Consider the following 25,766-nt stretch of genomic DNA (forward strand, 5'->3'; position numbering starts at 1 on the left):
TGCTGCACAGATCCCTGCCTCACAGCTCTCTGACCCACAGGCCACATTTAAGCTCTGTCTCTGTGCCATCTCTCAGACCTGCAAGATTGGCCAGCTTTAGGTCTCTCATGTCTTTCATCATCCATTTGCATCCCTAGGTTCTTTCTCCTATACACCAGCCATTTCCTAGCTCCATCTCCACATTTTCCTTGAAAAGCACTAAAGAAAAAGATTTCCAATTCTCTTCTAAATTTTACATAGTCAAAACATTATTCACATGGACAACTTCAAAAATATATTATCCATTCTTTATTTTTACTGCGTTAACATCTCATTCCAAGATAAAAGTCCATTCTCAAAACAAAGAACAAGCTCCTCAACTCTTAATACCGATTTTGAAATGATCTGGGAAACAATGAAATACAAAACAGCAATACCATACTCTATCAGAAACTTTTTTCAATGTGAATAAACCACTTAATGATTTATCCTTTCATTATCCAGCAAATCCTTTCACGATCCTCTAGTGCTCTAACCTTTCAAAGACTTCAAGATTGCATATCCTCAACATAGGACTCTTTAAACCTGATTTTGCTTTCCTGTCATTCACAGAATCTTAATTCAAAGTGCATAGCTCTGCTCAGAAGCAACAGCCCCCAGGAAAGCTTCTAGGTTTTACAAACTTTAAAAATAATAACTTAAAATTCATACCTTTAGCTTGGTTTTGTATTCACACAAGACTCTCCTCCACAAGGGCTCCCCAAAACTGCACTGAACAGCCGCTGATTGTTTAACGACCACATAACGACCTTCACCTGTTACCACAGTGATTTCCACCCCACCCTACCTCCCCTTAGGGGGAAGTTTGCCCATTCAGGGATCAGTTTGGCAAAAGCCCAACATGTTGAATGCTATCAAAATAAAGATCAGGAAAACTACCTCTGATTTACAAAGTTTAGAGAGCAAAAGTATGTATTAATAGCACAAGGAAATAGGTGGTTTAGTTAGCAGAAGTGTGTGGTCAGCAGAAGCCCAGGTAGGGATAAATTTCATTACTTTAGAAAATAAGTCCCTAATTGCATAGCTTTGTGTGAATTCCTTCAGCACAGAAAGGCCAGCAGAGAGAAAAAACACACAGAGCATCTCAGAGGTGTGACAGCACAGTCAGTTCAGGATAAGGGCAAGGATGCCAACCAGGGAAAGAGATGCAAACAGCATGGAAGTGGTAATTTATGTTTCATGAAACTGCAAAGGGAAGGCAAATACAATTCTGAGGCTGCTTGTCCTTGAGCAGTACAGACTGCAGTAATGGGAGGGCTGATGACAAGATGCAGCTGGACAAGCAGGTGGCAGCATGGAAAGCACTGATCTGAGAGATGAGCTGCACCCACAAGAGGAGATCACTCCTCTGGCCTGTGAGTCAGAGCCATGTGCTGAACACAAATAGATACAACCGAGATCCACTGGTCATCAACAGGGATGCTGAGGGATCAATGTGAATGGCTGAAAACAAGCCAAAGAATTGTGCTGACAAAGACAATTGATGGTGAGAAGCTGGGAGGATGAAGAAGGAGCATAGAAAAGAAAGGAGGGAAAAACTCCCAAGTATGAAAAGAAAGTAGAAAGGTAAGAAGATCTGGAAATTACAAACACCTGCAGAATCTGAAAACAAAACAGGAAATTAGGAAAGCCTCAGGAGAGCAGTCATGGCAAAACCACGAAGATATTGAGGTCTTTATGAGGTATTCAAGGGATTGAGGCAGGTAGGGTGTGCCAGGTGCACAGCTGGTATTTAGATGGAGTTCCAGAAAGCAAGATAAGAGAGCAGTGGCTGGAGGATGCATGACACATGGCAGGAGTCAAACACAGACACACACAGCAGTGTGTCATGGCAAAGGGAATGGGTGGTGCAGGGAGGCACAATGTGGTTTAGTGACAGCAGGTAAGCCTAATGAGAAAAAGGGAAGAGCAGCTGATGAGAAGCCAATGAACAATGAGAACAAGAAGGCTGCAAGAGATGACCTAGTCAAAACCATCACATAACATCACAAAACACACCCTGCAGTGCCAGGGTATGGACTGTGCCACAGGGACTGCCCAGGAGGGCTTATGGAGCCCTTGGGAGAGAATTACTGCCTGTCAAGGAAGTGCTGCCTGCACTCAAGAAGTGGCTGAGACCTTGCTCCCACATTTTCATCCCATGCAGCTTTTTACATGACTTGCAGCTGAAGCAGCCTTGGTTTCCAAAGACATCATTCCTGCAGGAACATCCAGGGACAGCCCTGCACACACAGCTGCGGCAACATCTTGGAAAACAGGTGTTGCCAGGCTATACAAGGAATTTCTGAGGTTTGTTTTTGAGAACTGAACTCAAACTAGGCTCAGAAAATCCCAGTCCACAGTGAAAATACCATTGTGAAATATTTGCCAGGTGTGTTTTTTATCTTTCAAAATTAATATTTTCGTATTCATGGTCACGTAAGGAAGGTTGTTTTGGTCTTCAAGTAACAGCCAAAACTTAAAAATATACACAAACACTTCCTCCAACAAAACAAGAAGGTGGATCTCCTAATTTACAGTATTTGACTATGAAAAAATAGTACATCCAAAGTATGAAAGCAGTGTACAAAAATACAGAAAAACATAAAATCTTTAATAAAAGTAGTAAAGTCTTCAGATGAACTTGATCTCTTGATGTGCTTTGCCGTAATAACCAAAAACCAAACAGCAGAGTCCCTTAAAACCCAAACAGAATTTGAGTTACAAAGTAGCTTTAAATTCTTACCTATTTACAACATATGGGCAGCAAGTGTTATTTTAAGGTGCAGGCAGAGAAACAAGTTCCCATGTGGTAACGAGTTACCTTACACCAAGATCAGGTATTTATTGTAACTCTCTGGGCAGGTATTTTCGCCATACCATAAAAGGTAATATTAAATAGGTAGAAGAAGTAGCTCACATTTATACAAGACAAGAGCTTTAATGCATGTCAGCAGTCCACAGACACCTCAGCTTACTTTATGGACATGTTTCATGCCAAAGCCCTTTGCTTTGCAATCACATTTCTGCACAGAAGAAACCTCCTCTTATAGCTGAGCCATCCTAGCCTGCAAAACTGTATTAGAGAGATTACTTTGCTAAAGCTGAGAACTGTGGGGCATTCCACAATAATTAGCTGCCCCGAGTGCTCAAAAAACAGTTCCCAAAGAAGACTGATAAATAATTGTGATATCTATATTTATGATGATTACACTGAATCCTTCATGGAGCTGCCATGTGAAAATTTTAAGAAAAAATAGACTAGATGAAGTATTCTCAATATTCAGGTTTGGGATTTAGGAAGTACTGCATAAAGATCAGTTGCACAGCTCATCCACAGACACACTTTCATGTATTCAGTCTTCTGCTGAAAAATAATCTTCATCTCTCACTTCTCTGTACTGCATTGAGGCCTCCCCCTCTGGTTCAAACCTGAGCATTTTTATATTCAGTCTCTCTGCAAGCTTCTGTGCTGCAAGCTTGGCTTGCATTTCCTATGTCAGAAAAAAAAGGACACAGGTTAGAAAAAGTATTAATTTGTCATTCTCATGAATAAACTAATATACTAAAATATAAACATAACAAACATAACAAACATAAACATAAAAATAATAATAATAGTAATTCCAAAGTGGCCTTAATTAAAAGTTTTAGCAAATAGCAAAGACATTTCAGGTTTCTTTTCACACTTATACATAACTATGCTATTAATATTTGAGTCTTTGTAATAAGAGTTGAAATTCTCCATGTGGCAGCCCCCCACCAGTGATACAGCAATGTCAGTTTTAACAGAACATTTCTACAATAATGTCTAATTTAAACATTTGCCTGACACTACTTGGAAAATCAAAATCCATCACAACAGAATTTGAAGAAACTCAGAACTTGGATTCTTCAGACACAGCACAAATGTAGATACTTGTAGATACTCGTTATTTTAAGAATAACAAATACTGCTAGGCCTTCATTTATGCAAGGAACAAAAACTATCATCACTAATAGGGAAGGTGACATTTAAATTTCTAGTCAGAGATGAAGTGAGTGCAATAAGGTCAGCATATTAACACACAGATTTTGTTTAATGTAGGACTAACACTTTCAGAGAGCATTAATACATTCTTTAATTATGTCATTAACAGAATTAAATACATGATAAAATGCCTTTCCTCAAAGTCTGCCCATCTCAATTCACCTTTATGAAAAAATACCTTTATCTTTTCTTTTTTGGGAGTGATCCTGGTTATATAATTTTCAGACCAAATTGTAAATTCATACCTCATAAGCTTCTTTTTGCTGTATCTGAATTGCTATGGATTCCTCTATGGATAAGAGTTTAGCAGGGGAGTGGTGAAGTGGTGGCAGTCGAGCTGCTGTGATGTCATCCAAATGTTTCTTATCTCTGAGTCTTCTCTCTTCTGGAGGAACTGGAGAGCCAAATCCCCTGGGTGATCGACTGGATGAAGAACCATGAGATGATCCACTTTGCTCTCCTGATAGTCTGGAAGACATAAAACACCTATGTTGTGACCCAAATTTGCATCACAAGGTTGAACAACTCCAGTTTCAAAACTTACTTTTAACACGTAAGAGTTGAAAATAAATCTGAAGTGCTATGAAAACACAGAGAAATAAAAAGTAAACAGCACTCGGGGAAAACGGAACTACTCCACAGAGAGACAGTATCAAAAGTAACTCCTGACAATGAACCAAACTGGTTTGCTGATTTATTAGCAAACTGAAGTAGCAATGCTGTGGGAGTCACACAAGGTACAAACTGTCAGAACAGACAACATAGACTGTAATTTTCCTAAAAGTGCAGAAAAGGCAAAACACTTCCAGCTATTAAAGTTCTACATTTTCTAGAACTGATCCAAAAGTTTTACCAAGTGTTTAGTAGTTTTGCACCTTAAGCTATAAAATTCTATGAAGATTCATGACAATTGTTTCAGATGGGTAGAAGGAAACCACTGCTCAGTAGTGAGGTTCTTTGGCATTTAAAGATACAGAACCAACATATGACCCTTGTGTGTCATGAGACTTTAAATCCCTTTAATCATCATTAAGCCCTCATGCTTGTTCTGTACCATTTCCAATCTCATGCACATACAAAAGGTTTTTCTATCTCACAATACTTACGCATTTGTTTTAAATTTGGGTTTTTTTATGACTGGATTCTTGGCTCTGGCCTCTAGAACTTCAATATAATGTGGGGTTTTGGGATGCTGGCTTCCAAATACATTGCCCTTATGTTTTGCCACATCCTGTTCTTTTCCCAATATTTTTTCACTGTTTTCCTCATCTGCAATTGTTACTCTTTGAAAGGCATCAACCAAGGCTTCTTTACAATTGTCCAAAGCTGCTGGACTTTCTGTCCCATCCTCACTATTGCTCTGGGAGGCTTGCTGGTCATTGTTCAGGTGATTGCTTGTGGCTGACTTGGAGACATCTTCACAAAAACGATTCTGATCCTCTGTAACAGTTTTTACTTCATTATTTTTCCACTGAGTCCTTTGATTTTCCAAAGCTGTATTTGTGGCATCTTCTTCAATACATTCTGCCTCCTGCCTGTCAGTGGAAGTGTCAGAAATGTCCTTAATAGAGTTTTCATTAAAGACTGAGGAATCTGCACTGTTCACTGTGTGCTCAGTTAGGACAACTTCCTGTTTGCTTGTATTAATCTCCTCCTGTTTTGCCTGAAATTCCAATCTGACAGCAGATAACAGCTCAGCTGTCCTGGCTACTTCTTCCTCTTGCAAAATGGCAAGCTTCAGCTTTTCAGCAAAATCAGAGATCTTCTTACCCTTATCTGGAAGCCGAGCAATGAACTTCCTAAAACAAACAAACAAACAAACAATATTATAATCAATCCTATTTCAACCTGAGATACAGAAGTTTTTAATGGGGCAGGTTTCACATTGCACTATCAGCTTCCTGTTTACATACTAAACTTCTGAAACACGGCAAGATGCAAAGCACTTGCAGCACAGCACTAACTACGTGCTGTCAGTGGAACATACGAGCCAAGAAATGGTTTGGGCGGGAAGGGACTTTAGAAATCATCTCGTTCCACGCCCTGCCACAGACACCTTCCACCAGGCCCGGTTGCTCAGACCCCCACCCAACCCTGAACAATTGCAGGGACGGGGCAGCCACAGCTTCTGCTCCAGTGCCTCGCCACCCTCACGGGGCTTCATTTCTTCCTTCCGTATCTAACATAAACTACTCTCTTTCACTTTGAACCCGTCCCCTCCTTGTCCGTCACGACAAACTCCTGCACCACGGTTCCTGGAAGCCTCCCTCAGGTTCTGGAAGGCCACAATTAGGTTAGGCCAAAGCCTTCTCTTTTCCAGGCAGAGCAACCGCGGTTCGCTCAGCCCTTCCTCAGGGACAGGTGTCCATGCCTGTGCTCGCACGGACATGTACAGCCTGAGCTCCGCCCGCATCCCCAGCGCTGCCGCCGGGGGGACCCGCGCCCTCGCCGGCGCTGAACGGGAGCGAGCGCTTCGCCCTCTGCCGCCTGCAAGGGCACGGGCGAAGCCGGCGGGAAGCGCGGCCCGCCGCTCGGCGCCCGCGGCCCGGCTGCCCTCACCGGTCGGCCAGGAGCCGCTGCTGCCGCCGCAGCATCTCGCGGAGCTCGGGCAGCGCCCGCCCGCGCAGCGCCGGAGCCGCCGCCATGGGCCGCCGGCGCAGCGCCGCGGGCCGCCATCTTGCCGGAAGGGACGGCGCGGCGGCAGGGCCCGACTTGCTCGGGAGGCGAAGGACGGCAGCCCTCCTCCGACGGGAGCTGCGGCAGCCGCCGGGAGCGCCGCGGTGCGCGCCCTGCGCGGAGCGCCGCTGGCAGGCTGTGCGTTTGAATTTGACAGCAGTTTGACACCTTGTAGCAGTTTTTTGGGTCAGCGCTGCAGCAGACCCTGATTTTTCCCCCTCCCCAGAGACCAATGTGGTATTCTATCTAAATTTTTCGACATATTTTATCTATAACACTACGCGAATCATCTGTGGAAAATCCCCTGGGGGACTTTTGCCTAAGAGTTCAGGAAACCACGGAGTTTTTCCCGGCGGGAGATGCCCCGCAGTTCCAGGAGGCTCTTCGCATTGTGCCTCTGGACATTTCTGCATGGTGCAGGAAGCAGCACTTGGTGCTGCAGACAGGCGAGGGTGAGGAACAGGCACGGAACCTGCTGCCAGCAGGGAACGAGAATCCAGAAGGAACAATCTCATCAGATCTCTGCTCTCACAAAATGTTCAGCTACTTGATGACACGTACAGAAAAGCAATGCCAGTATTTACAGAGAATTCAATTTACGTGCTAAACTACATAAACACTGAAAAAAGTAGAGCAAAAAGTGAAGATAATAAAGCATTAATAACATGGCTTCTAGGAATCGCATCTGCTCATTCCATACCTCATTTGGAATATTGTTCACTAAGTCTATATTTGTCCAAGTTCACTGGGAAGGAATATTGTTCATCTTTACAGTTTGGGAGTGTTACATTTTGGAATAAAATTGTCTGTTTACAGGTAACCCACAGCTCCAGAATGATGAACAAGGAGCTAAAATTTGGAAGGTGCTGGAACAAATATTCTTGGTTATGAACAGGTAGGCAGTATCTAGATACCATGCAACTGAGACAACATCAACTTCAGTACAAACTTGAAGGAGGAAATACAGATTTAATAATTTAGTATTATTTCTACAAGAAAAGTTGTTTTCTGATTTCTTCAACTTTATAAAATGTTATTTCTTTTATTAGGAAGAGGAGCAAAAGAAAATTTAAATTGTAGGGGTTTTTTTTTTGGGGGGGGTGAGGTGCAGGAACTACCTTTACCATTTCTCTGCTCAGGAATTTTGAGGAGGAGAGGAAAAAAGCTACACACACAATCACCCCCAAAATAACAAGAATAATGTTATGAGTATTTGGAATTGAAAAATTTTTATTTAATTTAGGAAAAAACTCATTTATTATCAGCATGATGCACCTTTGTAATAATTAATTTTATTTTCCTTTAAAAAAAAGTCCCACTTTAAAAGCAAATCTATATGTATTTATACCTATCAATGTACTGGGAAGCAACCATCTGATCATTGCACTGCCTACATGCCTTTACAGAATATTGTAACCTCACAGACGTTCACTTCTATGTATTTTCTCTTTAAATCAACAAGTACCTTTTTCTTTTGAAAATATTCACATACCTTGAGTTGTAAATGGCTCCTGTGTCCTTCTTTTCTTGTGTTCTTTCCATGTTGTGCTCGAGGCAGGGCTGGAAGGGCCTTAACTGAGGTCTCTCATGCACTTTTCTTCTTTTACACATGCAAATAGCCCCAGGGGCTGAACAAGAATGAAGTAAAATGTGAATGGAATGAAACTCTCAGCATGTACCTCTCCATTCTGTGGAGCAGGGATTTCCTGTGCAGAATTAGACTTCATGCACAGAGAACTTACTTCTCATCGGTCCATATGCAGAAGTTTTCAAATGCCAAATATTTAAAGCTCTCTGAAAAACATCCGTATCCAACTCCCAGAATCCCACGCTGTAGGTTCAGCACCAAGCACTGCAAATCTCAACAAGATTTTATCAGGGTTTGCTGGCAGTCTGAGCTGAATACAGATAAATAGGGAAGCATTATTTGAGTTAAAAACTTGACATTCTTCCTCTGAGCATTACAAACCTGTGGCACTGTGATTGTCACTGTGATTGACACTGGGATTGTGATTGTTTGCACAACCTCTTCTTTAGTTGACATGTAGATTGCTTTAGTTTTATAGTCTTAAAAATAAATCTCTATTAGTAGTAAGTGGATACAAACTGTAAATAAAGATGGGCCACAAGCATTCCAGTCTCATCCTGCTGAAGCCTGGAGAGCATCATCCCAGATGGATTCAGATCTTATCTGGAGGATCTGAAGCTGTTGGGTTTTTTTTCCAAGAGCTGTGCTGCCCAGTTTTTGTTTATCCTGTGCAAGTCAATAGTTTTTTATTTCATGAAAGAGTTCATCTACTTTTGTGACTTGGCTTTGAGAGTCTTTAGCCAGGGAGTGCCTTCCTGTTCTCAGGAGCCCGCGTGCCAAAGGAAACACCGAGGAGAACATCGAGGCTCCGCAGGAGCCGCTTTCCATTCCCACGTGTTTGGAACAAACAAGGTTGTGAACAGTAAGAGTCTGCAACATTTTAAGGTAGGTTTATTTCTAAAAGACCGTTGACACAACAGAACAAGTTTAAATACAGTGTTTATTGCAATTTATCCTCTTCATGTCCTACATACCGGATGTATTAAAAGCATACAATGTAATACATTATTTGTACAGCATATATGAAAAGTGGATCCCAAAATACTTTCCAGAGTATCTGGAATAAATCACAAAAGAATACTTATCATGGTACAAATGTAGTCATACAATTGACTTACATTTAGTGTACTTTCTGGGACCTTCCTATATGGCTTTTATTGCTGTTTACAGAAATTTTACTAGTTTCTAATGTTTTAGTACTAATTAAGCTGGTCTCAAATTGAGAAAATTTATACAGAAGTATTACAGTCTTTTCAGTCAGGCTTGTTATTATCTATGCTAATTTACATTACTGCTCATTTGACTGGAAAGCTCTACATTTTCATGTAACACGATGTATCTACAGTTCCTCTCCTGTTCTTCACATTTACCAAGTTTAGACCAGTAGTCCAATCAAGTGACAGTCATCCAGCTCACTACATGTCAAAATGCTCTTAAAATACAACTTTGATATCAGTTCTTACTTGGTTTAGAAAAAAATACTGTATTTCAGCAAATAGTCAAGACAAAGTTTACACAGAACACCTTAACAGTGAAAACTTAAGGCCTTGCTGCATTCCTCTAAAAGTCTTGAGCAGATTATCATAATGTTGCAAGTCTCAGAGTTCAGCTTGCAGCATTTTCAGGAGATCTTCAGGAGTGCATTAAAAGTAGAATGAACTTCCTTTGAGTCTGTGTCAAAACAGCATTTTGACACTTACCCTGCCCTCTACCACTATTCCTTGAGCACCTCACAGTCATCAGGTTGTTTTCTGACTTCTGGCCAAAATCAGAGGGGTAAAGGATTTTCACTTTTTTAAACTGGTCAGTTAATGTCTTTTACAACAAGATGCATCTCCTTTTATCTAAAACTACCACCTTCATCCATTCATCTTAATTTTGAAAGTAATTTTCACAAACCATGGTTCAAAATTCAAGTCCTGAATTACAGAGGGACTGTTTGGGCACAGAAATGCTAAAATATATTCTATAAGACCTAAATTTGTATCCCTAATGGACATTAATATACCTGTTGGGATTAGTTCTTAGTGTCTTCCTCTTCAGAAACAGATACTGTCCAAATATTTGCTGTTATCATCCACTAGATGGAGATAAGATTTCACAGGTACAAAGCTTATCCCTGAAACAGAGTTACTACTTATCTTCTTGTGCGTTCAACATTATTATTTTAAATACAACTTTAGTAAGTGTACTTGATTTGAATAGACAGGACTGAATTGCATTAGGCTGGAGATAAAAGCAATCCCTTTGTGAAGCTCTGTGGCAAGGTGAGCACCTCCTGGGATTGACACTGCATGCAAGAACAATATTAATCATATGGAACCTAAGTTGTTTGTTTTCTGTTGCAGGTACTGAAATTAGAAAAAAAAAAAAAGTCCTTCATTCATGTTAACAGAATTAAAGTAATATATTTCTACTTCATTTTAAACTCACTAAGAGTGGAAGATCAAAAAAAGATGTAAATATACACTATATATATTTAAATTAGTTCAGTACAGTCATTCCTGCTGCTACTTTGAAGCCAAAGATAAGATTTTAAGTGATCTGGACAAAAAAAAAATAGTACTCAAAAACCCCAAATCCTGATTCAGGATTGCTATTGCTGTTGGAATTCCAAGGACTGCTGTAGGCAAACTTGTTTAATGAAAACTCCTTCCTCCAATGTAAAGGTAAATAAATAAAGCATCAGGGATTTTCCTACACAATTGCTACTGAATGTGTCACTCATGGTCACTCTGTCCCATGACTGAGGAAGTGCAAACCAGTGCTTCAGTCCAACAAAGCAAATTCCATTATAATCTGCTCTATCCCTTACTGTCTTGAGCAGCAAACACAACATTCACCTGCCATGTGTTGAGAGAATTGTTTTAAAGAGCTCAGTTCATGTCTCCCTCCCAGACAAAGAGTGCTGGGTACAAAAGAGCGGCTCCCAGGTGAAGAGAGCCCTCAGCTGCAGCAGGTCTCTGGGACAGGTGTGAGCCACCCTCAGTTTGGGCAGATTCAGAGTTTCCACACAAATTCCCTCTGCCAGCACAGCTTCAGGTACTGCTCCAGTAGTACTGACAACAGAATATATTAGAGCTTCATTACTCAAACAGAATTACAACACAATTGAAGAAAAACCCACAACTGTACAGCTATACAAGTCCTTACAGGCATTTGAAATGACACATTGCACTAGACAGCTTCTAAAGAAGCAATATTGCCTGACTGCTGCTTCACTCAGCTTGCTGCTTCCCCATTCCCCCACAGTTAACATCAGTAGTAACTTCAGGTATTAAGTTACTAAAGAGCTGCTTTCAGGATAAATTTAGCAAGACTCCATGCTGCTGCTCTCCTCTAAACTGATTAAAAACTTATCTAACCAAGCTGCAAAGGCGCAAGCTATCTGCTTGTGTTCAGAAAGCTCGACGAGTTCTCAGGACGTGCTGCTCCTTGTGCTGAATTCCAGCACTCTCTTGAACGGGGTGTACGTCCTCACCAGCCTCGGGCTCTCAGGAGCTCTGCTCTCAGAGCTCGTGCTGTTCAGGAGACAAGAGAAAGCTTACAGTGTAAAGGTCAGAGTATCACACAGCTGGGCTCGTAATGCCATGGCATTGACATTGACTGGCTAAAATTCAACTTATCAGTGCATTTGGTATGTTCTATATTGCTTTTCACAAAGAGCATTTGCTAAAAACCATGGCAAATACTGACAAGTTTACAGGCCAGCATTTGCAGGTGCTCACAGTTCTAGCAGCAATTAAGCCCAGCAACAAAGTTATTATGATTAAGAGTCCTGCAACAAATAAAAATAGTGATATTGCATTTAAGAATAATAATTTCATGAAATCTAAATGGCACAGAGGTGCTTTACTTCATAGAGATAAATCTCAAAAAGAGGAAAAATATCAGATAAGTAGGGGCTGTGCTTACATATGGAGGGGCCTGAGACAGGGCAATAAAGATAGGTTTCTGTTGACAACCTGAGTGAAAAAACAGTGTATTTAAGGTTCCAAAACACATGCCATTAAAATATGCTCTAGGCTGAACTCCAAAATTAGTATATTTTTAAGTTATTAAGGAAATTTTTGTTTGCTTGCTGATTTCATACGCTAATTTACATTCCTCAAACTGAACAATTCAATTTGCAGAGCGGTTACAATGAGCAAGTTTACTTGTTGGTAATAAAAGTTATGTGAAGTGGTCCTCCTTACTTTACTGGTTTGTTTCCTGTTTTGCCCTTCCCTTTGGGGCCTTGTGGGGAATACTGAAGTGCAAGTGCAGAGCCCTTCCCCCAGGGCTCAGTGCCCTGCTGCAGGCTCAGGGCAATGCAGGGGAGAAGGGGAGGCACTACACCCGAGCTTCCCAAAGCCAGGCTGCAGAGCCACTGGTACCACACCTGAACTTCCCAAAGCCAGGCTGCAGAGCCACTGGTACCACACCTGAACTTCCCAAAGCCAGGCTGCAGAGCCACTGGTACCACACCTGAACTTCCCAAAGCCAGGCTGCAGAGCCACTGGTACCACACCTGAGCTTCCCAAAGCCAGGCTGCAGAAACACTGCCACCACACCTGAACTTCCCAAAGCCAGGCTGCAGAGCCACTGCCACCACACCTGAACTTCCCAAAGCCAGGCTGCAGAGCCACTGGTACCACACCTGAGCTTCCCAAAGCCAGGCTGCAGAGCCACTGGTACCACACCTGAGCTTCCCAAAGCCAGGCTGCAGAGCCACTGCCACCACACCTGAACTTCCCAAAGCCAGGCTGCAGAGCCACTGGTACCACACCTGAGCTTCCCAAAGCCAGGCTGCAGAGCCACTGGTACCACACCTGAACTTCCCAAAGCCAGGCTGCAGAGCCACTGGTACCACACCTGAACTTCCCAAAGCCAGGCTGCAGAACCACTGGTACCACACCTGAACTTCCCAAAGCCAGGCTGCAGAGCCACTGGTACCACACCTGAGCTTCCCAAAGCCAGGCTGCAGAGCCACTGGTACCACACCTGAGCTTCCCAAAGCCAGGCTGCAGAGCCATTGCCACCACAGAGCAGCAACAGCATTCCAGTGCAGACATGGCAATAGCATGGCACTGTTCATGTGGCAATCCTCCCCCTGGGCCAGATCTCCAGAACTGCTGCAGCCCTCCCCTGTCAGTGTTCCCTGCTCTCCCAGTGGTCCTGGTCACACCTCCAGGCACAGAGGGTGAAGTGTGCCCAAAGCCACTGCTGAGCAGCCTTGGGCAGAGCTGTCCTGTCTGCAGCACTGCCAGCAGCCACTCTGCACCAGAACTTGCCACATCTCACAGTCCCCTCTCTCACTTCTCCACTTAAATTGCATTATTGGCAATAACTACTCCCCAGGAGTTTGCAGTATGTTTGCATCTTTAAGAAAAAAATAAATGCTAAACCAGAAATCACTGACATAAACTGCACCTAGGAGTGAAGTGCTCTTTTAAACTCCACAGTCCATTCAAAACAGTTCATCAGCAAAATGGTTTACTAATACAGCACTGATAAGGCACATTATGAAGAATTTTGCTACAAACAAGCAGAAAAAGTAAATACCTGTACGGAAGATCACATTCTACACCAGTATCTCTGGTTTCTATATTGGTCTTTTGTTGGTTTTCCATTAAGTAGTCCAGTTTATCTTGTAATTCTTTATTCTGGGAAACAGTAATTTTCATCACAAGTTTATTTTATTTATGGTAATTAAAAAAGGAAATAAAATTGTACATTGCCCTCTTCCTACAAGAAACAGTGTAAAAGTATTTATTGATATAATAAAGGAATCCTTAATCCTGGAAAGGTTATAAATTAAACGATCAGTTTTATTCAAAAGCTTCTGGTCTAAGTCATTATGAAAGTATTAGAAAATTGTAAGTTAAGAAATTTAGACTGAATATTGAGACTTTATTACACACACTTCTGACTGTATGACTGGTGTCATATGCTTAACATCCATTTGAAGAACAGCAAATACATATAGTAATTATACATCCAGTTAGCACATTGGTTCAAATTTAATTTGGTTTCATAAAATAATCACAATAATGTAAACTTAAAATGTAATGCCTTACCTCACATTCTAAGAAAGAGATTTTGTCTAAAAGCTGTATTATAAATAATTCCTTTTCTTTTACTTTCTTCCTTAGCATTTCAATCTATGAAGAAAAACAAAGACATTTAGTCTGATGGGGATGGGGAAAGCAAGAAAACAATCGAGGTATCACAGGAAGAAAATGTATTTAATATTATTGTTCCGAAACAACTGAGTACCTGTAAGTATTCACAAACGGCTTTAATCCCTGGATTAGCTATCAAATTTAGTGGAAAGTGAATTAATTTTGCTGAACAGCTAAACTGAAGTCAAGGAACACTCAGAACACATTGATTTTTTTCTGGCAGTCATTGCAAGAATGACCATTTCTGAATACTTTGGTCAAAATTTCCAAGCATTCTCACCAGTCACTTTTTAACTCTGTATGTTAAAATCAATCCTGTGAACAAACACTAGCATCCCCTTCATCAATGGAAAATTTTTCAGCATATCTGGAAACAATGATTACTATAAATATTCCCATCCTGCTAAAGGAGAAAGATAAAATACTTAAGGCACAATAATGAAAACAACACCCTCCCAAAAATTTACTGCTAGAAATTATAAAATATTTAAACAAAAACATACAGAACTGTAGGGGGAAAAAAAAAAAAAAAAAGAAGCAAAACAAATGCACATATTGAACCAAAAAATGAAAAGCTATAACACCAACAGAATTTTAATTTAGTCTCCACAACTTTCAGGTATCACATATCACTGAGACAGTGATCAGCTGTCAGTTGGAAAAGCTAGAACATGAACACCATATAGTGTTTTAGCTGAACAGTTACAGAATACAGGAGTGCTTTCATCATCCATCTTTCTCAAAATCAGGTCTTTCATTTTTTTCCTCTTTTAAAGTCCATATAGAAACTACCCATGTCATCTAAAGCTATTATCATTTCATTTTTCAACTCACAGAAACACAAAGCTCGTAGCATTTTCAGAAAAATCTTGGAACATACCTCAATAGCCATATTTAATCACAACTTTGTTTAATAGTATGACTGAATTAAGTCAGTTATGTCTTCCCTGGTTCAAGAGCCTCAGTCCTGCCAATAAACTCCACTTTAGAAAAGATAAACTGTTCTCTTAGGACTTTCAAGTGGATCTTTTCTATTAATAATCTCCTACTATGCATATAAGGAAATATTACCAACACAAATAATCAGTGCCACACAAAGAAGCCCAAAGCCAAGCACAGCTGTGTGATCACACTGACACAGCTATTCTTGCTTGTTATTGAAAATAATCAATTCCATCAGCTGCCTAGGCTGGTTTTTACATCAAACACAAAATTTTTCTGTTTCCAAATAAGTGATCAAACTATCTGTGATCCAAAAGTAAGTCAAGTCTTGTGTTTCACAGGCATTTACCTTAACTCCTATTCATTCTATAGATAGATATAGATAGAAAGATCCTAAGATGTGAAATAAACTGACAGTAACCATTATGTTCATCAGAATCATGTACAAATAGACTTTGTGTAAGTTAAAGTTCTGCTTATTTTTCCCACTGGCTACAGAAAGACAGCTCCCTACAGATGTTTTTTGAGTTATTTTAATTAGAATAGTCTGAAGGCAAAAATGAGCATAGACACCTTAAAATCTAACAGAGAATGCAAAAAGGAAGACTTTGAGAAACAGCTTTTTCCCCTTCCCAAACACAGAACTGAACTCCAAAGAGATATTCTGTATTTTGACGAGGATACTCTAGGGAACAGCAGACTGAAGCATACACAAAGTACCTCCAGCCTCCCTGTAACATGTTTACATAGTACCAGTCAGAACCCATTAAAACCATGCCCTTGCCCCAGAATGACACCAGATTTTTAAAATCTGTTTGGTCTTTTTTTTTTTTTTTTTTTCCCTGCAGAGAATATTGTACTATCTCATGAATATTGCACCATATCATGACTATACAGTATCATGACAAGCTCCATGTCTCAGTCAAACAGAATGGTGTGGTTAGACCATGCAGGTTACAGAATGATCAGGCTGTGAATTGTGTAACCTATACAGAACCTTTTGGTAGGTATTTAAACATCAAGAACTCAGACATAGCCACATATCTCAAATACATTTCAGGAGAAATAAATGCAGCAGTGAGGCTGCATTTGAGGTGCTAAAATGAGAGGCTGTTTTAGCACCAGGAAAAATGTCCTGAAGTCCTGCTCCCTGGACACAGCAGAACACCCTGTGAGGCCACTGCAGAAGGAAAGCAGACTCAGAATGGAGCAGGAATTCTGCAGCCCCAGACACAGCCAAACAGCTGCCTCAGCAGCTACTGCAGGCCAAGGGCTGAAACAAGTGTCCTGACAAAAATGACACATCCCAGCACAGTAATTTACTATAAAAATAAGTTTATTTACTGAATAAGGGCTTGTGTACACATCATCATTTACCATTAACACCAGGAATGAACAACCTGATTTGATTAATCCTTGAGAGGGTATGTCACAGGAAACCAGGAAAAAGAGGAATAACTCTAAGAGATTATATTAATATATTACTATATTAAATTTTAAAAACCCACAAATTCACATCTTGAGAGTTTCTTTGTTTCTAGAAGCTGCATAAAGCAAGAGAACATCTAGCAGGTGTCAGAGCAATAGATCTTGACTTTGGGTTGAATACAAGGTAAGGAGGAGAAGAGGAGAAGCAAGATGGGTCAAACACAATACTCGACTCTAGGCCTGATTCGTGGCCAGAACAGTCTGGTCAGAAACAAATCAGTGCAAGCCAAAGACTCTCAAATTCCATGGATTGATTCTTGTGTCCAAGTAATTTCTGTACTGACTCCAGGATAAAATTATCCTAATGTTCCTATGTTTTCTTTGGTCAACGCTCATGGTCTATAATCCACCTCATCCTTTCTGTGTCTGCAGACTTCAAGAGTTTCTGCTCACAGAACTCAGCAACTTGCTTCCAAACCTGGCTTTTGCAGAACTACCCTCTTAGATTTCTTCATAAAGTTCTACAAGCACTATTCAAGTACATCCTTCAGGCCCTCTCTGCCAGCCTATTCCAGAAATGTCCAGACAGACTTCTCCTAGAACTTAATTCTTGACCTGACATTGTTAAGACTCCACATTTCTCCCTGTATTTCTATAACCTTCCCGGCTACATTTAGCACTCAAACAAAACTGGCAACCTACTTAGAAATATCAGTTACATTAATGACCTGCTCATTCCTTTCAAAACAGTTCTGCTAACAGTAATAATATGACTTTAGCAACCCTGGGCCACAGTCACCCTTCTTCCTACCACTTCATTCTCTCTTAACTCCCCAAACCCACTGTATCCATCATTCCTGCTTTCCCTTCTCCAGCTGGGAGACATCTGACTATTCCAAAACTGGGAAGAGAAAAGCTACAAGGCCCAAGCTCCAGTTTTGAATTTATCTGGTGTGCCAGCAGCTGAGGGGCATGATGTGCTCTCAGCCCTTCAGCCACCCCACCTCAATCCCTGGCACTTCCCTGCTGGGCAGAGAAAGGGCCCCGAATCTCTCCCCATCCAGGCACCATCCACAAAGTTCCCTACCAGGGGTGCAGGGCATGCAGTTTGCATTTCACATACCCACTGCAATTTTTAATGAGCTGAATCAGCACCTAAGGTCCAACATGAAATGTGAATCATCCTGAATTTATCCACTGACTCAGGATTAATATGGTCATGGACTTATTTTCAAGATCTCTCATTCTTGTTTCTGCCCTGCTGCTGTCACCATCTCTATGCTTTCGCCTCCTTCAGAAAACTTGAGGTAATTTCTCAAACTGCCTCAATCTTCAGATTGTCACTTTATCTTGCTGCATCTCCCAGAAAATTCTGTTCTTCTTGTCCATCCCATAAGATCTCTTTCTTTCTCACTTCTGCAACTTATAGATTCTCCAAATACCAAACAATTGTCATGGCACTTGAATGGACTGTGTAAATACTAAACTTTGCTTCCCTAAGATGGAAAGTGAGATGAAAGAGTCAACAGCATGAAACTGATCTCATGGACAGAATACCTAACAAGAGCAGTGGAGAACTCCAAGACCTAAAAGGAAGAGTCTATAAAGAAAAGCTGGATATGTGACTAATGGTATTAGAATGAAAAGTCAACAGAATTACAAAGTTATTAAAGCAGAAGGAAAAAGCATCTTGAGAGAAAACTAGAATTGTATTTAAATGTAGAGCCTTTATAAAGAAAACCTGAAATAGGAAACTATTTTATTCTGTGTAACTCAGATACAGATTTGGAGGCATTAAACTATATACAGTGATATCCTGGATTGGAACAGATCCAGCTATTAAGTAAACTCAATCACCATTTATCACTTAACAGTACTATCCACTAGTTTAAAATATTTACCAGAACAGTTTTAATATATATAAGTATCATATTTTTCAACTATATCTATATTTTCCTTATTCATCTACCATTAATGTACTGGGCATCAGTAACACCAATACAGAGAAATGAACAGATTACTCAGAAATATGACTACATAGGACAAACAGAGGCTACACAGCATGCACAAAACAAGACAGACAAGACATTGCAACATCAGCCTGAGCTCTCAGAGGTAATTGCTGTACAAGGAGAACAGGATTTTCCTCAGTCCTGTATTTCACTGGACCTTAACTGGTATTTATGAGAGGCTACACAAGAGTTGACACTTTTTCAGGGAGCATAATGCAGTGAATAGGAATGAGTACCTTTGCCTTTTAATCCTCCTTAAATCATGTGAGCAACTTATCCATTTATACTTAAACTTACACTTTTTGTATTTTAAAACTCACATTGAATTTACAGAAAAATTAACAACTGACTGATTTAGGTTAATGCACCAATGTAGAAACCTTCCTAAATGAATGAGCTCTATGAACAAATTATCCAGTAGTTGATGTCCATGTATTGCTAAAGCAGAGGCTGACATGTCCTAATGAGTTACAGACATTGGCTCATTGTCTGCACATCAACCCACCTCGTTAAGCACTACCTTAGTAATGGGCAAGTTTCTAATTTATGTATTGGCCTGGAAATTCCCAGCTGAAAGTGCTGATGTTGTGCATCTATAAACCCTCTCACCAAACACCAGCAGTGGTTCTACTTCTGCCAACAGATAAGCAATGTACTGCTTGCTCAAGTCCACTGAGGAATGCCAAACACTTGTACTGGGGAGGAGGGGAGGAGGGTGTGGCAAGTTATTCATGTTTTGTCCTTTATCTTCTTCCTCCAAGCTCCCAAGGTGAGTTTCTCTTTCTACGTTTCTTGTTCCGCATTTTTGTTGTTGTTTCGTTTTTATGGTAGGTACTATGCAATACAGGTTTTGCTTAATAAAAGTTTGGCATCTGTTGCTGGCAATTCCATCTTCTCTTCCTCTGTGATTCTGTGTGGCTTCTTTTATTTGACCTTGAAACTGTTCTTCCATATTAAAAGAGGGAAATTTCGCTATATATCTGAGGTTGGAGTGTCTTGATACAGATGTTTTCAGATGTTTAAGTCTTTTCTGGAAAAATGTCTTCTTTTTATACCCCATTTGTGCAATACAAAGTATCTTCTGTATTTGGGATACCATTTGCTCATTAGCACTTTGTCCTTTCATGCATCTTCCCCGATAGAACAGGAGACAGCTTTTCCCTGGTGTCTGGTCACCATTTATTATCCAACGAATCTGAGACTAAAGCTGGAGAACAGCTCATGGGCCATGACCTAGAGACAGTTCAATTCAGTAGTTAGGGGAATTTCACGTGAAATCTGAATTCTGTAGATAATTTCTTGGCATGAAATCAAATATTCTTTTTTCTTCAGACCCCCTCAGAACAGCTTCCTCTATGTGCATCAACCCCCTTGCCTTGCTTACAAAATGTAAATGCTAATTTCCTTCCCTCTCCTGCTTCTCAACAATGAAACAACATTACATATAAAATAAGCTTGCTGTACAATGAAATTGCAATCCATTTCAAAGTGAATTGCATAAATCTCAAAACTAAACCTTTCTTAATTCTCTCCAGGTTTGAAATTGAGATCAAGCCACAGAATAATTAATTTGCTAAATTAAAATCTATGTTTTGTGTTTCCTTTATCTTACATGAAAGTCTCATTTCCTACAGTGACACAGACAGGATGAACTGGTTGACCTATCAGATGGATACTTAGAAGAGAAGCTTTTACCCCTCTCACAGAACAAGAACAATTTCAGCCCTGAAGGGAACAGTGTGGTACAAGCTTCCCATGCCCTCCCTGTGGTGCCTCTGTGCCTGCATCTGCCTGCCCAGTTCCATCTCTTCAGGGGAAATTCCTTAGTGGAAGGGCCTGAAGTTTGTGTGCCTCTGCCTTTCACCTGTGAGTTTCCCTGCAAATTCTTCCTCTCATCAAACTGTCTTTTTTCCTGGATTGCCTTTCCTCTACCCAGCCATACTTTAAGACAGCTACAAAGGCAAGGGCTAAAAAATCTGAGCCTTGGGTGACCCACTCTGGCCATCTGTCTCTCCTCACTCGTTTTTTGAAAGCCTGTGATGTACAAACAGTATGAGAAAAGGGCTGGGCTTCTAAACACCTACCAAATGCAAGTCCTGCACTTTTAGCTGCCAGCACTGCATTTAAACATACTATACTAAGCTGTGAGCAAATAGATTTGTTTAACAAACAAGTTCAACACAGGGATAAATCTGTCAGCCATAAATCATCTGCAATCTCTCTCTAATGAGAGCATGAGGCTTTAAGACTATGCAGGATAACTTTCTGCTCAGCTGGTGCACTAATGAGCAGCAATTTTTGCTCTCACAGAAAAGAATCCCTATGAGAATGAAAAATGTATGTGCATCAGAGCTAACACACAGAGGTGTTGAAGGTCACCAACTTGAGAAAAATTCCATTTTATTTCTTCCATTTATTTTTCTTCTGAAAGTTATTTTCCATTCTTCTATTTAATTTACGACTGGTTTGACTAGATCAAGTAGAAAAAGCTTCTATTAATGCCTGAGATGGAAAGATTTCTTTTCAGAGGAAAAAAAATAGAAGTAATTTTTTTTTTTTATGGCTAAGGACACTGAATTCTGAGTGTCCTCCTCTGCCCGGGCTCAATTCCTTAGATCACATAATTACTGCATTCAGTACCAGCATTATGAAATCTATGAAGAGGAAGGTGTTAATACTCTTGACCTCCATGGCCTCCTACATTTGATGCTTCTCTGGCAGTGTCCCCTTTCATGCCTAAATTAGGACTGACCACCACCTCCTAACACATTTTAAATGCCTTCAAAATAGCACCAGAGGTGCTAGAGCTGCCTGCTGCATCACAGAATTCCATTAAAAAGCTTCTCTTTCACTTCCTTCTGGCTGCTTGCTGTTCTTTTACAGAATGCCCTGCATCTGTGATTTGCAAATGATCAGTCATCTTTCCAGCTTAAGAGCAATCTATTCCGTGATTTTTTTCAGCCAGGAGATTCATCTCAGTACTTGCCCAATTTTGACAGTTCTCCATATAAGTTAGAAGTAGTATATCTTGTTTGTTCAGCGTCCCTTTGAGGTGATGTTCACTACTCCAATTTCTCTGAATTGGAGGTGGTACCAGCATAAACTCATTGTGATTTACACTGGAAGAGTAAAGCCCTTATTTATACTTCAGATCTGTGTCCAGTAAATGAAGATTAATAATAAATAAAGCTCATCCTTAGTCAAGCAAGCTTAGGCTTTCTCACCTAGCAGCACATACAGAAGCCCTGTTTCAGCTTCAAACATAAGCACTGCTGATAATTTTAACTACTTACTTTCCTTCCATTTCTCTCCTGAGTTTCCCAGGTTGGCCTGTTCTCACTCTAGTGACTGCCACAGAGAAGCAAAGTGTTTCAGAAAGCAAGATTTTTAGTTTTTGAAAAATTTTGTTATTCTTTCTCAAGTTATCAATATAATTATAATACCCTCATAAATCCTTAGATGGCATATTATTTTACAGATACCAGCCATGAAAATACTGCAATAATGAGTAACAGGATAGGTTTTCATTACACTTTTCTTAGTATTCCTTGCCATTATATTCTGCAATCAGTTAAATTTAGTGTAGAGAGGATGTGTGTTTAAATATACCCTGATGAACATGTCTTCCGGGACTTAAATAGTAGTGCAATTTTCCCTATTTGCTCTAGCAGATATTTTTAGTGCTGCTGCTCACTAGTTTTTAACCTAACTTCAGAACAGACTCTGCAGATAGCATTCCTTTTCAATATTTTTGTTGCAAATTTTTCAGTTTCTATGGCATAGTTAGCAAGTGTTTGCTTAAAATGAGCCAAGAAATACTCATCTAATATTATGCAGAGAAAAGCACAAAGTCATGAACAGAACCACATGGACAAACAACTTGGACAACTTAGACAGTTGAGGACATACATATCTGCAATGTTTTTTCTCTTGCCCCATGGAGAACAGCTACTCTTCTCTACACTAATAAAACTGCTATTTTTAGGCCTTTAATTAAGAGTCTAGTTTAAAACAGGGCATGCCAACTCTATTATGGATATTTTCTCAAACACAGTACAAACACAGGCAACAAATAGCACAAAATTAAGAAAAAAAGCCCCAAACATTAAATGCCTGGTGTATTTGGTATCACCTGACCTGATCAAACCTCTGGTACAGTAGTCTTTAGCTAGCTCACTAGTGAAAATATAAATGTAGCTACACATGTGTTCATGCAGGAGGAAGCTGAATTAAAATAAAAATTTAAACACAGAGGGACTAAAAGAAAGAGCAAAAATATCTACCCTACGGCCATGTTGCAGTCAAGACTGATAGAGGTTTAACTGAATCTGAAAAGCAGGCAGTCAGACAGCAGTTAGAAGCAGACCTGTTTGACAATTAAGTAGTGACTTGTCACCTAACACTTGTTAAATAGGATAACCAGATGGTCTAGAAGGGTTTTTCTGTGTATAAGAAGGCACCAACAGAAATACATTACAAGTAAGCTCAACTCACCCATCAAATCTAATATTAATGAAATCATAATAATTGGCTCAAGCTTTATATGTGGTTTTACTCCAAAACAAAACACAGAGCTGAAAGGACTTGTTATACCTATGCAGTCCACTAGAGGTCAAGTTATAACCAGAAGTTTAAAATATATTTAGTAATAAAGGGCAAAATTTAGGCCACCATCCTCATGTATTACTAGGTTCATTCAGGGTGCCACATATATCACAAATCCTGCAGAAAAACACTTTTAATACAATGTCTGACATACAAAGATAAAAAACAGATTAAATAATTGTTCCCACAATCCATTAATTAGATGGATTAGATTATTGGACTCAAGAAATTTTCCTTATTAAAATACCATGGTATGAAGACTGTAAGTTTCGTTTTAGACCAGCTAGAATGCTTAAAAACAGTGATAATGGTGAACTAAACTAAAACCAAAACCTCAAGACTTGGTATCTCTCATGCAACAGAAGAACTTTAATCCCTCTTCGTAAAAGACACTAATATCACACACCTCATCATACAGGACTGCATCAGAATCTTATAAAACAAAGCATATGAAAAAACATACAAATACAAACTTGACAAAAATGGAACATCTCCATGTCTAATCAGAAATCCTGTAACAGCACATTGTGAATGCAGAAAAAATACATTAGATTTGAGTGGCTTTTAAACATTTGATACCTTGAATGTGTGATGTATGATGTCCAGATACCAATCAAAGGTATCTCATGAACACCCATTGTCTCTGCAGTAGGAGGCTCATCTAATAGAGCTGCCACTCAGCTTTGTAAAGCTCCAATTTAAACTTAGCAATTTCTCATGTCATTCTTCCTACTTGGAGAAACAGAAATGTTTGCAATTACAGCCTTCTGACTGCAGAACAGTTTCCTGACACACATAGGTAGCCTGTAACCTAAAGCATCTATCCAGCAACATTCCACTTAAAATTTTACAGGAAATGACAGCAGCTAAGACAATGTCCCAAGATCAGGGTACGAAGAGATAAGCAGTGAAAACCTGTGCTTGCTCATGTATTTCTGTGAGGAACCATAAAAAAAAAAAAAACAAACAAAAAAAAAAAAAAAAAAAAAACCAAACAAACAAAAAAAACCCACCAAAAAAAAACCCAAACAAACAAAAAACACCAACCCCAAACAAAATCTCCCAAACCCAGAAGAACAAAGCAATAAAGGTCAGCTTTTGCCTTCCACTTCTGCTCAGGAAGAAGACTGTTAATGACTAGACTGCATTGTATCAGAGGTACCCTCTGAACGGTTCAAATTGAGGTGGAAGTTGTGTTGCATTTCCTGAATACTCATGACACAGAACTAGTGTCAGCTTAAAGATCACAGTATATAACCCACAGCCACTGCATTCAACTGCTTGCATCTACTCTTCCTGCTTCACTAGCTCCAGAAGCTCAACTTCCACTGTAACAAAGGTGTCATAAGGCAACTACACAAAGAACACAGTTCTCTTTGGGTTATGTAGTAAAAGAACCTGTGCTCCCCAAAGACTCTGAGTTGTTTTACTACATCTCACCTCCTCAACCATATGCTTGACTTTCTTCTGCTGGCAGTGGACCATGTCATCCAGATGCTTGATCCGCTCTCTCAAGCTGGCTGCTACCTCCTCCAAATGCTGCGACCTGGCAAAACATGCACGGATCAAGCCTGTAAGTGGGGAGCTATACAGTGGGGAGTATAGGCAGAACAAGAACAACCCCCATAATCCACCATAAATCAGGCAAGTCAAATTGCACTGACAGATATCAAATTGTTCAAAGTACATTTTAATGTGATCTTAGTCCAAGCAGCCATCTCCACCCAAGTTATCTCACCTTTGTCTTGCATACTGACATGCTTACTCAGAGCCTGAAGTGCTGACAATTAAACAATGTGACAAAGCTAATCTCAAAATGTGTTTTCCTTTAGTGGAAGGCATCTAGACAACTAGATCTTCAGCTTCAGAGAGACACATTTAGCCTGACTACTACCTGGAAATATTTTGGAAATGTATGCTAAACAAAAGCCAGGAAGCAGGTCTGCTTTCAAAGCTGTCTTACTGCAGGGGAGCCTTGAGTCAAGAATTTGGCAGAGCTGCCAACAGCAGCAGAATGCTAACTGGAATACTATTAACTCCTCAACAGTCAGCAAGAATGCTATGAATGGTTTAAATTTATGCATACAACTCTTCAGATAGATTTTGCATTTCTTCAAATCTGTTTAATACAGAAAGTGAACTCCCACCAAACTACTGCCACTAGCTGGTTTGGCAGCCTGTCAGAAAAGTAGCTGTAGAATATGCAAGGAAACAGGAGTGAAGCTTTTCCATAAGTTTTTGTCTGTTTAGCCATGAGAGTCTCCATTTTTATCTGAATGTCCAATTCTTAAAATTTGTCAAAG

At 40.1% G+C, this 25,766-nt stretch overlaps 2 protein-coding genes across 9 annotated transcripts in view; both read right to left on the reverse strand.

Moving 5' to 3' along the window:
- Positions 1-273: 273 nt before the first annotated feature.
- Positions 274-9,026, reverse strand: POLR2M (RNA polymerase II subunit M). Of its 2 annotated transcripts, XM_085588276.1 has the most exons (5): positions 8,467-9,026; positions 8,217-8,352; positions 5,155-5,847; positions 4,294-4,516; positions 274-3,512 (listed from the first exon to the last, which is right to left on the reverse strand). In XM_085588276.1, exons 1-5 carry the CDS (start codon positions 8,471-8,473, stop codon positions 3,375-3,377), a joined length of 1,197 nt encoding a protein of 398 aa, XP_085444402.1. In that variant the 5' UTR covers positions 8,474-9,026; the 3' UTR covers positions 274-3,374. The 2 variants fall into 2 exon arrangements, with proteins under 2 accessions (XP_085444402.1, XP_085444403.1); XM_085588277.1 differs by lacking the exons at positions 8,217-8,352; positions 8,467-9,026 and adding an exon at positions 6,608-6,733.
- Positions 9,027-9,233: 207 nt separating this feature from the next.
- MYZAP (myocardial zonula adherens protein) overlaps positions 9,234-25,766 on the reverse strand; it is a 55,911-nt gene continuing 39,378 nt past the window's right edge. For 5 of the 7 annotated variants that reach the window (XM_085588266.1, XM_085588265.1, XM_077785885.2 and 2 more), the window contains 4 exons: positions 24,904-25,009; positions 14,372-14,455; positions 13,857-13,957; positions 9,234-11,833 (listed from right to left, as the gene is read on the reverse strand). In XM_085588266.1, coding sequence (XP_085444392.1) covers positions 11,731-11,833; positions 13,857-13,957; positions 14,372-14,455; positions 24,904-25,009 — 394 coding nt within the window. In that variant the 3' untranslated portion in view covers positions 9,234-11,730. Of the gene's footprint in view, positions 11,834-13,856; positions 13,958-14,371; positions 14,456-16,736; positions 20,092-24,903; positions 25,010-25,766 lie in introns of those variants that run through there. The other 2 variants (XM_085588267.1, XM_085588268.1) reach the window with 2 other exon arrangements.

Source organism: Lonchura striata, chromosome 10 (genome assembly GCF_050655825.1).
Source record: "Lonchura striata isolate lonStrDom1 chromosome 10, ASM5065582v1, whole genome shotgun sequence".
Lineage (NCBI taxonomy): Eukaryota > Metazoa > Chordata > Aves > Passeriformes > Estrildidae > Lonchura > Lonchura striata.